We start from the raw sequence: 17,095 nt of genomic DNA, 5'->3' as shown, positions 1-17,095 counted from the left end.
CACGCACTGCTTCCTTGTGCTATGATCTTTCCTTGTTGTCAGCTCCTTCTCCGGGTTTGAATGCCATTATTCTCATATGGATTTGTGGCTCCATGCAGCTTCTTTCCAGGTCTGAACCACATCCCCCAAAAACTGCAGACTTAACTGAAAACAGCTTAAGAAGTGCTCCTGTCTCTAGCACCCAGATACCCAGTTCCCAATGGAATCCAAACCCCAAATAAATCTGTTTTACTCTCTATAAAGCGTATACAGGGTAAACTCATAAATTGTCTGCCGTCTATAACACTGATAGAGAGATATGCACAGCTGTTTGCTCCCCCAGGAATTAATTACTTACTCTGGGTCAATTAATAAGCAAAAAGTGATTTTATTAAGTATAAAAAGAAGGATTTACGTGGTTCCAAGTAATAACAGACAGAACAAAGTAAATTACCAAGCAAAATAAAACAAAACCATGCACGTCTAAGCCTAATACAGTAGGAAACTAAATGCAGGTAAATCTCACCCTCAGAGATGTTCCAATAAGCTTCTTTCACAGACTAGACTCCTTCTTAGTCTGGGTCCAGCAATCACTCACACCCCTGTAGTTACTGTCCCTTTTTCCAGTTTCTTTCAGGCATCTCTTTGGGGCGGAGAGGCTTTTGAGCCAGCTGAAGAGAAAATGGAGGGATTTCCAGGGCCTTTTATATTATTTCTCTTGTGGGCAGAAACCCCTCTGTTCTTCTGTGCAAAATCACTGCAACAAGATGGAGTCTGTAGCCACCTGGGCAAGTCACATGTCTATGAATGATTCCGTTTTTTGCAGGCTGAGGCTATTGTTTACATGTTAATTTGAACGTTCCCAGGAAAGCTCAGATGTGGATTAGCATCTCCCAAAGTCCATTGTCAATTAAGTGTTTCTTGATTGGGTACTTACTGAGAATAGTCCTTTCTCAAGAAGCTGACCAAATGCTTCACTGAGGCTACTTAGAATCAAACAAATACATAGGCAATATTCATAACTTCAAATACAAAAATGATACACACATACACATAGCATAATCATAACCAGCAAACTACAACCTTTCCATGGACACTCCACTTGGCCTCCTCTGTACAAGGACTGGTGCAACCATAAGACCCTGGTTGCAACAATGATCTATACAGTCACAGTTTATGTCAATAACATCACACATTCCTATAAGACTAATACCTATTTTGAGCAAAACTAAAAATACATGTGAACTGGTCTGGTCTCCAGCTATGAGTTTGTCAGTTCTTAGTGAATGCCTGCAGTCTGGGCAACAGCTGGCATCTAGTTTGTTAGCATCACAGTTCAGGCAGTTTCTCATTCAGTCTCCTTAAGGCAGGAGTCCCCCAGCTCTCCTCCATGGACCTGAACTTGTAACTTGGTCTCTCTCTTACAAATAATTTTTTGTTTACAGTTCCACATCCCCTATACTATATCACTCTTCTCTATGTATTTCTAACAATTGCTTGTGTCTCTACTATGTTTGGGGTTTAGCTTTTCAGTATATAGCACTTGTCTACGGCTTTGCTACTTCTTGGGTTCAACGATCAGCAGGAATCTTGACCTTCAGATGAAACTAATAGAGAAGCAGAAAAGCAACTAAGAATTTCAGACTATTACAGAGATGTGCATGGAATAGCACAAACTATTGACTAAGGTGAAGATGCAAATCTATGAGACTTGTGTGCCATCATCCCTGCTTTATTGTGCAGAAACATGGACTATATATGCTAGGCACATCAGGAGACTGAATAGCTTCCACATGAAATGCCTGAATAAGATTCTGAAAATAAAGTGGGAAGACAAAATACCAAAACGCAGAGATGCTGGAGTGCACAGGACTGACGCATTTAGAAACCACTATTAATAAGAAGAGTTTGTGATGGCTCGGTTATGTCAGGGAAGAGACCATATCCCCAAGAATATTTTGTACATAGAGATTTGGGATGGCTCTAGAAAGCAGAGTCCCCCTTTATGGCAGTACGTGTGCAAAAATGGTGTGAAGTCATTTAACATCAATGTAGGGAGAGCGAACAAAATCCCGTCCAATTTGGAGGGAATATCTGGCACTGCTCCTAGAGGAGAGAAGGTCAAAGGAGCAACACAGAGTTGCTGACACTCTGCAGGACTTGAAATTCCCTTCTTTGTCGATGCCTAGGATCTCACAGGGTTGGAATGCTGCATTCTGCCCTCAAAACCAGTCCCACATGAGGTGACAATTAGTTAAAATCTCCATGAAGTCAACCTGCCATTTCTCCCAGTGGTTTGGACCAAGGAAATTTGACAAAAAACCTGCAACACACAGTTAACATTTCACATGCATGGAGAGTGAAAATTAAAAGCTTCCACAGCAACTGTAACTTGGCCACATTACACATCGTGACATTACTCAGTAAATATTCCATATTTAAGACAGCAGGTTTTTCCTTCTGAGCATCCATTTAAGCCTAACATTCAATTGGTCAAGTTACAGTTGCTGCTGAAAATATAACTTTTTGAATTTTTGACTTAGTCTTTAAAAAGACAAGCCCAGAAAGATCCAGCGATGATGACTTTGTTTCTTTGTGTTTAGCATATAATTTGCATCTTCTTCTTGGGCTTCTTCGTTCCTGTAAAATATGAAATTACCAGGTATTTTAGTCCTTACAAAAGTAAATACTAACTATATTATGACTGTGACAATAATGTGAGAAGTACAACTGTGCAGAATTTGCCAGACTACAGCCATACCATCCAAGTATATACCGTCTTCAGGTATGGTCTCATTTGTTGGAGGTACTTGAGTAGGTATCTTTCAAAATGTACTGGATTCTGTTCACAGATAGGACCTCTGATGTTGGGAGCCACAGGATGCAAACAAAAGGGAGCCTCTGAGTGCTGCAATGCTATTGCCCCTCCATTCCCTTTGACTTGCCAGGTACTGAGAAGGCAAAACAGTAAGAAATGGGGAACAGCTGCTATCAAGTAGACTGGAATCTGGTTAACAAATGCAGCTAAAGAGTGAGGGTGATGATGCTCTCAGCTACTTGCCAACAGCCATTTGCAACCTCTCCACAGAAGGATCAAGCAGTTCATAGGAAACTATCACTTGTCTAGCACCAAAATATCACCTAAAAGATCAGGGAACTCCAAGTGAGTACATGTAGTAAATGGGAATGATTAGACACAAGTGGGAAATTTTGGAGAGTGAAAGTTCATAACACCCCTCGGAAGTGCTCCATCTCACTAGTTTTCTCTCTTGTTTAAACGGACACTGTTAATTTAGAACTCACATTTTCTTATTTTTGTATAGGACACCTCAGATTACTATGACTGAAAAACACAGAGGAAAAATGTTTCTATTTTCCCTCCCTTTCCTTACTTTGTGGATTGCTCTTTGTGTATAGTCACTTTATCTATTTCCCCTGTAAAATCAGCTGAAACCACATTTTCAGGAGTCAGAGTAGCAGCCGTGTTAGTCTGTAGCCACAAAAAGAAAAGGAGGTCTTGTGGCACCTAAGTGAGCTGTAGCTCACGAAAGCTTATGCTCAAATATATTTGTTAGTCTCTAAGGTGCCACAAGTCCTCCTTCTCTATTTTCAGGACTGTTCACTAGTTTTTTGTTCATGTTTTTGGCAGCCTAACTTGAGACACTTGGGACCTGATTTTCAGAGGTTCTGAGTAAATGCAATTCCTAGAGCCCTGTGTTTTCTGCAAATGTAAACTACCACAAAACACCAACAGAAAACAAAAAACTTACCCCACAGCAGGTTTCAGAGTAACAGCCGTGTTAGTCTGTATTCGCAAAAAGAAAAGGAGTACTTGGTTAGTACTAATTGGTTAGTCTCTAAGGTGCAACAAGTACTCCTTTTCTTTTTACCCCACAGCAGCAGCTCCTGTCCCATAGGGCTGGGCCTGGCTCCCCACTTCAGATGTTGTGATTTGGCACATGAGTGCCACTCAGATTAGCCCATGCATTCCTCACTCAAATTTTGCCTGCCTCTCTCTCCATCCCCTGGTCACAACGGAAGTGTGGCTAGGCCAAACGTGAGCAGCACTGTGACCCTGTGCCTCAGGTTGCAAAGCCCGGAGTGTGGAGCCAGCCGCCCAGCTCGGTAAGAATGGAGCCACCACTGCAGGATGAGTGCTAGGCAGGCTCCCATCTTTGGGGCAGGACTCGACCATGATCAAATGAAACGCTCCCCCAAAACCTCCAAAAATGATTAAAAAAAACCAAAACCCATTTACTTCGAACCCCAGAGCCTGCACCCCCAGCCCAGAGCCCCCTCCCACAGCCTGAACACCTCACCCCAACCCTCTGCCCCAGCTCTGAGCCCCTCCCACACCCCTAACACCTCATCCCCAGCTCCCTTGGGTTGCTGGCATCAGGGCTCAAGGGTGCGGCTGTCGCCCCGCTTCCCCCCGAACCGCCCGGGCCCTGGTTCACTGGGCCGGGTCCCGCGGCGGGCGCTCCGGACAGGGTCAGGGAGAGCAGCCGCCGCCGCAGCAGCAGCAGCGCCGCCCCGGACAGGCAGCTCTGCAAGGCGCCCAGTACAGCAGCGCCCGCGGCTCCTGCGCATTCCTCCCCCTCGCGAACGCGCCTGAGCCCAGCTGCAGCCGCTGGAAAGTGCGAGCCGGCCCGTCGCGCGCTCCCCTGGCGCCTTCCAGGCCAGAACGCGAATCCGGGGCTCGGGAGTCGCCGCGCTCGTGCGCGAGGAGGCTGAACGCCCGGGCTCTCCAACCCCTGGCTGGCCTTGCGCCGCCGCTCGCGAGCCGCGCTGTGCAGGCAGGGCGGGGAGGGCTGGCGCGGGCTGAGGGTCCCAAGCACCGCGGGTTGCGCTGCCTGCTCCTCCTCCTCCTCTTGAGCAGAGCCGCATGATGGCGGCAGCTGCGGCCGTGGTGGAGGTGAGCGTCAGCAGCACCGGGAGCAGCAGCAGCGACACGTCCAGCACCGGCGAGGAGGAGAGGATGAGGCGCCTCTTCCAGACCTGCGATGGCGATGGGGACGGTTACATCAGCAGGTAACAGCGGCAAGGGCAGGAAGGGCTTGTACAGCTGGGCTCAGGGATTCTCCTCTTCGCCCCCCCAAAAGTGGCATCGCAAGTTCTCAGCAAGTTTCTCGGGAGAGTTTGCAGTAGTTTGCAATCAGCAGCATTGTGCATGGGAGCTGTCTCTCCCTGTGCAATAGGGGCAGGCTGGACTGGACCATCCTTTCTCAGCTCAGTTTGCGGGACCTTCTTGTGGGGCTAGTAGTTTGTTAGTCTTTCGTTTGGGTGGTTCTGGACATCATGTTGAGTGATTCTTCTCTCTTGCAATAACTTCCTGAAGATGGTGGTAAGAAGAGATCGAGCCCTTTTTAACACTGAAGTAGATCGGAGCCCCTTTCGTTTCTGCAGGAGCAAGAGTCTGCTCTGAAGGCAGGATGCTTGCACTGTCCTGCTACTATGGGCAGCAGCCAGGGAGGTGAATTCACATGAACTCCTGGAAGTTAGAGATGTACAAGTCTAGCTTGTACATCTCTAGTCCCATCCACTCAATCATTCTGCCAATGCAGGGTTGTTCCTAAGTAACAGGGTACATGATGATGCTCCACTAGTATTCAAACTTCACAGCACAACATTTGGATAATCATTTGCCTCAGGTCTACAGCATGAGAATATCAGCTATGAAGGTATAGCAGGCATTTTCTTCTGAAATGTTGAGTCTGATTTAGTGTTCTGTTCCAATTTTCTGTGTTGGGATAGTGAAATTGGTTCACAATGTCTTGCTTCCTATGTCGATGACCATCCTTTCCATTGGAATAGTAGGGATTAGCTGAAAGTTTAGTACATCAGTGCTAACAAATGGATATTTAGGAATCAAGGTGGGTTTTGTACACACAGCATATAGTTGCTAATTGCCTGGGGCCAACATTGTTTTATAATATTTTAACAGGTTTGATTTTTATTAATATTTCTGTTAACACAGACAAGGTAACTTCCAAGTGACTCACAAAGATTAAACCACAGATGTCTTCTTTACTCTAAGGAGTCTGATGGCACCTTAAAGACTAACAGATTTATTTGTTATTCTTCAAGGTGCCACTGGACTCCTTGTTGTTTTTGTGGATACAGGCTAACACAGCTACCTCTCTGATTCTTTACTCTAACATGTTAGACAAGTGGTGTACGGTAAACTTACAAAATTGTTGTAACTTAAAAATTCCTTTGCTCTTCAAGCATATAGTTTTGGCTGTGTCTTTCTTGAGACCCTGTTCTTGCAACTCTGTGTGCATGGGTGGACTCTTGTACCCACACAAAATCAATTTAAGGATCAGATAAGATCTTCATGGCAGTGATGATGGGCTTTAACTATGTTGTGTACAGCACTGAGCATGTTGTTGGAAATACATACCACACTTCTATATGTTCCTACATCGGTAGTTAGCAGCAGTCTGTTTTAAGTAGGAGAGGACTAGTGGCAGGGTGTTTTCTGTAAGGGGCCTTTAAATTTTTTTAATAAGCTTTTAGAATCAGGATAGGATTTTCAAAGGTGGTGGGGACCTGTAGCTCCAAATTAATTAAGTAGGAGCTGCAGGTGCTCTGCACTTTTGAAGAGTTGGGATGTGAGAGAAAGTTATTAGTCTAGGCTAGGAGCTCCTCTGAAACCGAAGAACATGAGGCTGAACAGAGGCTAAGTAAACTATAATTCTCAACACAGTTTGAGATTAGACAATTGTTGAGAATCTCAAATACTGTGCATCAGTAAATAATGGGACTTTATATCTGTAGGTTAGTTTAAAAAGAGTCATCTTACATTAGTCATTTTGCCATTTTATTCTTATCTAATAGACATCCTGAGTATTTTTTCAACCAAGGAGCTATTTTATCAGTGGTTATTCTGAAATCAAAATACTGGAAATGTACCCTTTTATATATACCTGTTTGTCAAGTCCAGTAAAGATGATATTTTCCTTTTCGTGTGTATGCCATATTAATAGACATTATTTTGCCTGTCAGAAAATTTGAAATACTTGTTTACAATATATGTTGCCTGATTATAATCTGCTATCTCATTTATACCCTTACTACTTTTTTTTCTGATTATGTATACTGAAGTGGGATTTAATCAAATACTGTAGTTAGTGTACATAAAACTTGCTAATGGAATGTTAATATATTGCTTTATGTGGACAATTAGGGGACACTAATGAACCACCAAACCAGACTGCTGTATTTTAAATTAAACTTTCCTCCTATTCATCACAAAAGCTGGGAAACAGTTTTAATTAAAGAGAAACAAAAATTACATCATGAAGCAATTGAAAGTAACATGAAAGAGAGAACTATAAAAAAATAAAACTTTTAAAGCTGTAATCTTTTCAGAAATATAGAATCACACTGAACACAGCAACAGCTAAATGGAAATGTTGAAAAGGAGACCAAATTGGTGTTCTTTACAGAACCTCTCTCCCCCTTTGAAGAGCTAGAAATTAGCTCTTTAAGTTTAGGATCATCAGCCTTTCAAGATGATTGGTGAAAAGGATGATAGCTTAATTTGTAATAGACCGACTTCAAAAATGTTAAATGAAAGTGCATTTCTAGGCCATTCATGAGAGAATCAGTGAATTGTATGTTACAGTCATAGCTCATTCTAGATCTCACCCAAGAGCTATGAGGGTTGAGCTTCTAAAATTCTAAGAACTGGAATAGGAGGGGCACTGGACTACATCAGGAAACAAATATAGCACAAAAGAGAGTGGTTGAAAGCCAGAGAGGAGGTATTAGGACCATTGTTGATGGTTGTTAACTTACTTTAGGATGGGGAGTGTACTTTCAAGTGAGCAGTGGTATGGCCTGGATCCAAAAGCAATAACATAAATATCTATCTTCTCTTAAACTTCATATTTTTAGGAGGATGATCAAGGTATCTTTGGCATCATCTGGAGTCATCTGATTTTCTTGACCGCTATCAATTAGGTTTTAGTCCTGGGCACATGGCACAGATAGATACTATATTTATTTCCTTGGACACTGATCTTGGAAATGGAAGGCATCCCTCTCTTGGCATTGCATATTATCTGATCTTTTCCACTAATATACTTTATGGCAAATTGTGTATGCAGGAGTGGGTTTGGCTAGTGGTTCTCAGACATTTTCATAGTGTGTGCCATCTGCAGAGAGGTTGTCTCTCAGACATTTCCTTCACACTCACAATAACACAACATCCATGTGGCACTCTGTAGCAATTGTTTACATGGAAAAATAACATTAGGAAAGTGTTTGGTATTTTATCTCCTTTTAATGTAATAAGTGTTTTGTCCTTTTTGCAATGTTAATTGCACTGTCTGCTTTTGCTCTTAATTTAATCTTATCCTCCTATCTATACTTTCCCTTTTGCTGCTGCTTCTTTCTATCCATATAGTTCAGTCATGGTCCTCTTTCCCTCTGCCCTCCTGGACATGCTGCCTGGCTTCCCATTCATTCTTGCCTTACTTCCCTGGACTTTTCTTTGCTTCCTTTGCCCACTGGTGACTCTGGTTCCTGAGAGTAATTCCTGTTTCCTTGCCTTTTCTCCTGAAGCTCTAGTAGAGGCAGGTCCCTTCATTGCTCCTTTTACAGGCCTGCAGTTCAGCTTTGTAATAAAGATTGTAGACATCTGTTAGAAGCAGCTAGAAACAAAGAAGCAAAGCTCTCTCTGGGCCACTGGTGGTCACAAAGTGCAGTTTCAGAACTGTTAGACTTTTTCTCTTTTGAGCGTCCGTTTTTGAGAAGTTTTAATTTATTTTAAATGTAACAAAGATCTCCCCCTCCCCTTTTTGCAGCTGTTGTTCAGTATAGTTTATAACAATTGAAAATACGCACACAATAGCCATTCCACTGGCAGCCCTGAAGTTTATTCAGTCTTTTGCTTGCTTACTAAATGCCTCCAGAAGAGCATTTGTAAGGTTGCTGCTTGGTTTTAGAACTCCTCTGAAACTTCAGAGATCTTGTGGGAGAAAAAAATCTATATTCTTGCAGTACAGGCAGGCGGTTTTCTGTTGCATGCATCTTTATGAAGTGTATCACATGGGGAGATGAGCTATTTGCATTTCTGATGAAGTTATATGGAGTCTCAGCTGTGGAAACTCTGTTGTCCATTAAACTGAAAATGTCTCTAAATATTATCAGGGAAGTAGAGGCACATATGGAGATAAAGGGCACCTCCTGAGAGAACAGTTAATTGCCAGTCTCTGAATAGTTAAGATGACATTTTAAAATGATTGATAAAGGCATAATCTCTAACTGTGCCATTGATTATTGATGACTGAGACTAGGAAGAAATCAAAAAATGAGGTGAAGAATTTTAGGAGTTCATCTATATGAGTTGTGTTCTTTAGCAACTTAAACCCATTTTACTTCAGTTCAGCAATGTTTACAAACTAAAAAAAGTATAAACAAAATGCCTCAATTTTCACTTGGCCAGCATGTTCTATTTACTTCTATTGTGTTCACTTTTTCAATGGAGGACGAGTACATAGGACCCTTTTGGGAGCTCAGCAATAATGATGTTACTTTGTGAATATTGTTTATGCAGGACATTTTTAGGACCCAGTCCTGCCTTTGTTAAAGTCAGTGGGAGCTTTTGTGATTCGCTTCATTGGAAGCAGGATTCAGGCCTTAAGGGTTGTTCATATAAAGACTCTATTTTTACTTATTTCTACCCTGTTAACTGAATTATATTTATTAATAAGGATCTGTTAGTTGAATAATACACAGGTGTAACAGTTTTAGTTTTGCTTTTATTAGTTTTTGAGAGGCTTTAAAAACATTACAGATGTGAAACTGTAGCATATTAAACATCTCTTCTGAATCACAGAGTCAGCTCATTGGTGAGGACACCTGTAATCTATTGTTTCTTTTATAAGGTCAAGATATGTGGCACTTGTGACTGTTGATGAGGAAAGTGAGAACGCTGTTCGGTTTTCACAGGTGGTGAAGTAGATTGATGGTTCCTTTTGAAACTTGATGGCCATGTAGTTTTATTAGTGTTCTGGGGGTGGGGTGAGGAAGCGAGAGGCGAGCTGAGGGGGGGGGTGAGGAGGCGAGCGGTGGGTGCATGGGGTGTGTGTGTGAGGAGGTGAGCAGCAGGGGGGTGGGGGTGGTGAGGAGACAAATGGTGTGGCAGGGGCAGGGCCTGCTGGAGGAGTAAGGAGGTGAATGGTGAGCTAGCAGCAGGGTAATGAGGCGGGCAGGGGGGTCTGGCTGTGAGCGGGGAAGTGAAGAGGTGGGCAGGGGGGTCTGGCTGAGAGCGGAGGAGCAAGAAGGTGAGTGGTGAGCCACCAGCGAGTGGGAGTTCTCGCGGTGGGCTGGGAGGTGTCTGTGGCAGGCGAGTGAAGAGGCGAGCGGCAGGTGGGGGAGTGAGGAGGGATATAGGAGGCGAGTGGTGGGTGGGAGAGTGAGGAGGGATACAGGAGGCAGGTGGGGGATGAGGAGGTGAGCGGCGGGTGCATGGGCAGTGGATGGAGCCCCCCCCTTTGGGGAGGCTAGCCCCCAACTCCACCTCTTCTGCCCGCGCTCCCTCCCCCCGGCAGCTGGAGCCCCGAGACCCCCTGCACCTGGAGCCACAAGCTGTGGCATGAGGAGCCCCGGGCTGGCCTAAGCCTTGAGTCCATTCCCCCGCCACCTGCCCGGAGGAGCCCCGGGCCAGCTGAAGCCCGGAGCGCCCCCACCTGCCCGGAGGAACCCCGGGCCGGCTGAAGCCGCAGCTATGCATCCTCTCCCCTCCCCAGACCCAACCCCAGATATATTTTTCATTATTATTTGGAGTTCTATTATGTCAAAGCATTTTTAAATTTACTTCAGAATTGTTATACGGACAACCACTTTTACCAAAAAAGCAAAAGAAACAATAATAAAAAAGACAAGAATGGGCAAAGCACCTTATTTGTGTTTCTATTCTGTTAGGTCAGTAAAGAATAGAGATAACTGTGCATGAGTTTTATTATTAAGTCTTAAAAAATACCCCAAAACTTTTCATAAATAAATTACAATGATTTGGATGTATATGTGTGCTTATTACTTAATTAGCTTTAGGAAAAATAAATAATTTTAGGAAAAAGTGTCAGTGCGGCCACCAGCATCTTGAGGAAGGGGTACAACACCTGGATGTCATTCCAAAAAGAATCTTCAGTACCAAACACTTGAGGGTTCAGATTACAGGCCACAGTCCCCCATTTCTTGCTCAGTGTTGTGTTGAAGGTTTTGAACACTTTTTCATTTCTTGTGTTCCGGGGTGGGAAGGACTTCCAGAAACACCTGGCTTTTCTCACCATATGTTTCTCCTTCAGCTTTTGTGCTCAGCTGAGCTGAGATTTTGGTTGTCAGGATCCGATAAACGCCTGTTATTGGCAAATGCGTTGGCAGGAGTCGGAGAAAGCTCCAGTGTTTTTGGTGTGTCACACAGTGATTCCAAGTTTTCAACAATCAACGTTACCTTGGTGGGCAGAATCTAGCGGTCATTTTGTTTTTTTGCCAGTCTCTTCAGAGTTTCTGCTTTAGAACCAACAAACTCAGAATGATCTAGGAGATGCATTAGGACACTCCACACGTTATTTACATGACAGGCAGCGAAATACAAACTCATCCACTGATGTGGCACAACAGGGGTAGTTTATTGGCAGCTGGCACTATGTAAAACAAAGCCTTCAACTTGTTTGCATGCTTGAAAATGGCCCCGAATCCAATGATGCAAGATTTCATGTCTTTCATTTCTTCTGTGGCAGTAAGTGCTGACAGTGCAATGTTAATCAGATGAGCAGGACAGGTAATACATACCAGTTCTGGTTTCTGATTGCATTTAATCTCCTGTGCAAACTTAGCCATGAAAGAAGCAGAATCTGTTAATTGTGGCCACATTTTCCCAAATTAGTTGATACATCTCAAGCATGTCAGTTATTGCTGTGTCGATAAAACGGCTGTCAGCAGAAGGGATGAATGTCACATCAGCACAAAACAATGTGGGTTTATTCACTTTGAAATCAAAAAACGAAAACAAAAGGCCCAGAATTGGATGATCCAAGCTTCAGGAGACTTGTCAAAAATGAGGTTAGACAACACATTTCCATCAATTCATTCCATCAGTTTAGATACTAAAACATCTTATGAGTGAGGTTGTCTGCATTAGGAAAGGTTTATGTTGCTGGACAGTGTTATGTCACAAAGTTGCCAATAGGCCCCTCTGCAATTGACAGTGGTTGTCTGGCAAAACAAAGAGCACACACAAATTCATTGACACAGTTGTGCTGTGTCCTCTCTTTCATTATAGCCCTGGTGGAAGCGCCTGATATTGACTGTTAATCCTGAAGGTCACTTTCTTCTTTAAGCTTCTTGTGTCACTTGCTTTCAACATTCTCCTTTATTCTGTCAGCGCGAGCACTGACCTCAATGCTCCAGTACTGGCAGCTCAATGCATCCTCTTCATTTTCATCTTTACTTTTCTTGAAAATGTCTAAGCACTGATTTCCTTGTTGGTATTCGGGCATAGATTTGCCTTTTCACCCCATGTTTACCTTTTTACCTGATCTATCCGTAACCCCCAAGGAGATTACCTAGGTTCCTGGGGCTCTGTGTGCTCGTAGTTCAGGGAGAGGCAGCTGTCCCTGGTAGGAAGAGGGAGCCAAGGGCAGACGCGGAGTCTGCTAGGCAACCCAGAGGAGGAGGAGAGAGACTATGTAGAACAGCAAAGGGCCCCTGTTGGTTGAGGAAGGATTGCAGGCATGCCTGCTCAGAAGAGGGAGCAGAGTGAAGTGATTGATAAGGAAAAGCCTGGGAAGAAGAGCTAGCCTCAGGGCCGGCTCCAGGCACCAGTGAACCAAGCAGGTGCCTGGGGCAACAAATGTAAAGGGGAGGCAGGACGTCGGGCTCTGGGGCGGCAATCCATCCTCGGCGACGGCGGGAATTTGGCGGCCGCTCCGTCACAGTGCGTTTCACACTCAGCGGCAATTTGGCGGCAAGGACACAACTCTTCTTTGGTCGGCAGCAGCAATTTGGTGGTCGCACCATCACTCTGTCTCCGTGTTCGGCAGACAGGATTCCGCCTCCCTGTTCAGCGGCAAGTTTTTTGTTTGGTTTTTTTTTGCTGCTTGGGACGGCAAAAACGCTGGAGCCGGCCCTGGCTAGCCTGACCAGTAGGGAGTGAGGAACCCTCCCTGGGAGCCTTGGATGGGGGAGAAGCCATTTTGGGGGTAGTCTGGAGCCAGCCACAGAAAGGGCAGGACTGGTTGTGTGGGGATCCAGAAGAAGCCAGGCCTGCCCATCCAAATCCTTAAGGAGATGGGCACTAAAGGAAGTAACCAGGTGAATAGAGGGCAATATATATCTTTATCTGTGGAGGATTGATTGTTTAAATTCAGTGCCATACAAAATGGACGCACAGAAATAGGCAGGCAGCATCTCCGTGTGAGCCAATCATAGTGCGATATTAACGTTGTTTGATTTTTTCCAACCTCCACCATGTGGGTGTTCTGTGTTTTACATTGTGGAATGGTTTCAATCTCAGAGTTGCAGGACACAAAAACCATGTAAAGCTTTAGGGTTTAACAAAAATAAGTACCTGAAAATACACTGAGTGGATTGATAAATGGGTGTAAATCAGTAAAAACTGAACTCCTTTAATAAAAATATCTGGTAATTTATCAGTGAAAATCAGTAAAAACTGAAAACGTAGAAAGCTAGTCATCCTGTAAGGTAGACAAACACAGAGATTAAGAAACCTGCTTATCTGATACCTAGTTGGTACAGGTCATTAAAACACATGTTGAAAGAGAGCTTCCTTTGACAGTGATTCTCAGAAGGAGCTCCTTAGGAAACTTGTCTGACTTGTCACATTACCTGAATGGAATTAATAGTTATGTAGACCTGTGAACACTGACTGGCTGTACCATCAGAGTGACACTTCCATATTTAATGGGCTATAGTAGTCCCGCCTCTCCAATTCGTCCTGTGTCTGAGTGCCCGTAAGCACTTGGGAACTCTGCAAAGTCTGTAGTTGTGGACCACATGTACAGTTTTTAAAAAATCTCATTTAAGGGGATGTTGTGAACTTTTAAAAAAAGTTTTATCTTAACACGCATTTCCTAATTTTTTAGTGTCTGGTTTTTTTTAACTTGTATATTAATTTTAATACATATTTACAATTTAGTTATAGCTTAATAACATTTTTATCATGGAATAAAGAATTAGGGTGAAATCCTACCTGCCCTGAAGTCAGTGGGAGTTTGTCAATGACTTCAGTGGAGCCAGAACTGTAAACAGTATAGTCAGGCAAGTAAACAGAATTGTCAGGTTTGAAAAAGTGCACCAGACAGTTACTGGCTGGAAGCCTAAACCTCCTTGCCGGGCTGGGATTTCTGCTAGGGTGGTGTCTCTAGTTTTTTCTTTTTTCTTTTTTTCTTTGCTCCATCTCTCATAATAGCTTCTTTGATACATTTAAAAATAATCTTTTTCTAGTTGCTGGAAGAAAGACACAGCTCTCTCCTGTCCAGAGCCTCCTCTCTGTTGGCAAGAGGAGGGTCTCCATTACAGTACTCCTAGGACTCTAGAGCCGCCAAAGGAATTTTAATTTTAACCTGTCTTCGTTACCAGGCAAATTATTTGTAGCACTGGTTCAAGGAGATCTATTGCTGATCGTAGTTTCCAGCAAGGTGTACATTTCCATAGATTTTCCTAGCCAACCATTTTTCTTTTTGTAACCGGCACCTCTCCACAGAGGCTTGTCTCTTATGGTGTTGTCTTGCATTCAGTCCTTGACCTCTCTTCTGTCCATCTATATTAGTCTGGTTGGTCATCTTTTTAAATTTAGACGTTAGTATAATTTCTGTGCAGATAATAGAACCCCAAAACTCTTCCCTGTTTTGGCTCTCTATTTTCTGACTGTTTCAGTTTCATTAGATCATGTCTCTGCCATAACTTTACTCACTGTATACATAACTGGTATTCTAGTACTTGGTCTGCTTGGTGAGAACCCTTCAGTCAATATTCTGTCACCATCCGTTGTCTTCTCAAATTTTATATTCACTCTTACTGTCAGGAAGCCCTAAACTCTCTTGCCTCTTGCATTTTGGAGTTCTGTAAATCTGCTTGTATAATAGCCTTTTTTAAAAATACTGTCTACATAATACGCTTTCTTAACCCCTTTCTTTGCTGAAACCTTTATTTCTGCATTCATCTCCCCTCATACTGACCGCAGTAATTCCTCCTTATTTGCTTTCTAGGTCTGTCAAAGGATTGCAAACAATAATTGCAGTATTTTAAAAAAAGTTGCAGAGTCCTGTGCCACAGGACTCTTTGCTGCTTTTACAGATCCAGACTAACACGGCGACCCCTCTGATACTTAAAAAAAGTTGTGATTAATCGCAGTTTAAACGCACTGTTAAACCATAATAGAATATAAATTGTACTGTGCTCATGCGATATTATTGTTTTTATTATAAATATTTGCACTGTAAAAAAGATGGTAGTATTTTTCAATTCACCTAATGCAAGTACTGTAGTTAAATCTCTTTATTGTGAAAGTGCAACTTACAAATGTAGAATTTTTTTTTTGTACATAACTGCACTCGGAACCAAAACAATGTAAAACTTTAGAGACTACAAGTCGAAACATGAAGGGGCATACGAATGCTTACATATCTGGCATGTAAATACCTTGCAATGTGGGCTACAACAGTGCCATGCAAACTTTTGTTCTCACTTTCAGGTGATGTAAATAAGAAGCGGGCAGCATTATCTCCTGTAAATGTAAACAGACTTGATTGTCTCAGTGATTGGCTGAACAAGAAGTAGGACTGAGTGGACTTGTATGAGGTGAATTGAAAAATACCATTTTTTGTTTTTTACAATGTAAATATCTGTAGTAAAAATAAAATAAAGTGAGCACTGAACGCTTTGTACAGGACCTCCTCACTTAACGTTGTAGTTATGTTCCTGAAAAATGCAACTTTAAGCGAAACGATGTTAAGCGAATCCAATTTCCCCATAAGAATTAATGTAAAGGGGGAGGGGTTAGGTTCCAGGGAAAATATATTCTTATACTGCGTGTGTGTGTGTATATGTATATATATACATATATATATACACACACACATGCAGTATAAGTTTTAAACAAACAATTTAATACTGGTACACAGCAATGATGATTGTGAAGCTTGGTTGAGGTGGTGAAGTCAGAGGGTGGGATATTTCCCAGGGAATGACATACTGCTAAATTATGAACTAGCCCTCAAGGGTTAACTCACTGTTGTTAATGTAGCCTCACACTCTACAAGGCAGAAGGAATGAAGGGAGGGGAGACAGCATAGCAGACAGAGACACACACCCTGTGTGTGTGCGTGTGTGAGAGAGAGATGTGCATTTCCCCTTTAAGTATGATGATCCCTGTCTTAAGTACACTGCCTTGTTCATTAGATCAGCAAGCTGAGACCCACCTCAGCTGCTGCCTCCGGGACTGTCGTGTGTCCCCCCTGCTCTATGGAAGATGGGGTAAGTTGGGTGCAGGAGCGGGGATGGGGGGAGACACCCTGACATTAGCCCCTCTCTTCGTCCCTGCACAGCAAGCAGGAGGTTCAGGGAGCAGCTCCAAGGCAGAGGGCAGGAGCAGCACATGGCAGTGGGGGAGGGACAGCTGAACTGCCAGCAATTGGTAGCCTGCTGGGCAGTTGCTGCACAGGGAATTTAGGGGAGCGGGGAGCTGATGGGGGGCTGCCGGTCCACCATGGTTTCAAGCTCCCACCAGCTAGCTGCAACGGGCTGCTCTTCCTGCAAGCAGTGGACAAAGCAGGCGGCTGCCAAACTACATGAGAAGGGAGCATTGCACAACTTTAAATGAGCATGTTCCCTAATTGATCAGCAACGTAACAATGAAACAACCTTAACCGGGACGACTTTAAGGGAGGAGTTCCTATACTGTGTGTTCTAACTGAAATCAATATATTTGAAAATGTAGAAAAACATCCCAAAATATTTATAATAAATTCAAATTGGTATTCTGTTATTGTTCAATAGTGCTATTAAAACTGCGATTAATCACAGCTTTTTAAAATCTCGTTAATTTGTTTTGTGTAATTGCATGCATTAACTTTGATTAATT

General features: G+C 43.2%; 2 protein-coding genes across 5 annotated transcripts in view; one reads left to right on the top strand and one right to left on the bottom strand.

The window, feature by feature from the left end:
* Positions 1-382: 382 nt before the first annotated feature.
* LOC311520812 (uncharacterized protein) lies at positions 383-4,868 on the bottom strand (the record flags this gene model as incomplete). 3 transcript variants are annotated; one of them, XM_084628622.1, is made up of 4 exons in its annotated part: positions 383-2,619; positions 2,741-2,930; positions 3,750-3,784; positions 4,591-4,868. In XM_084628622.1, the coding sequence occupies 4 exons, from the start codon at positions 4,864-4,866 to the stop codon at positions 2,473-2,475; spliced, it is 648 nt and encodes a 215-aa protein (XP_084484748.1). In that variant the 3' UTR covers positions 383-2,472. The 3 variants fall into 3 exon arrangements, 2 of the variants coding, with proteins under 2 accessions (XP_084484748.1, XP_084484749.1); XR_014711702.1 differs by lacking the exon at positions 4,591-4,868 and adding an exon at positions 4,345-4,571 and having other exon boundaries at positions 2,741-3,784; XM_084628623.1 differs by lacking the exon at positions 2,741-2,930 and having other exon boundaries at positions 4,591-4,866.
* Positions 4,865-17,095, top strand: part of MCC (MCC regulator of WNT signaling pathway) — a gene marked incomplete at its 5' end in the record, with an annotated part of 360,091 nt that continues 347,860 nt past the window's right edge. For both annotated transcript variants that reach the window (XM_084628620.1, XM_084628619.1), the window contains one exon: positions 4,865-5,010. In XM_084628620.1, the coding sequence (XP_084484746.1) occupies positions 4,865-5,010 (146 nt within the window). The remainder of the gene's footprint in view (positions 5,011-17,095) is intronic.

The sequence above is a fragment of the Lepidochelys olivacea genome, assembly GCF_965140295.1.
Source record: "Lepidochelys olivacea isolate rLepOli2 genome assembly, chromosome: 5".
Classification (NCBI taxonomy): domain Eukaryota; kingdom Metazoa; phylum Chordata; order Testudines; family Cheloniidae; genus Lepidochelys; species Lepidochelys olivacea.
This window is presented reverse-complemented; position numbering and strand designations above follow the sequence as displayed.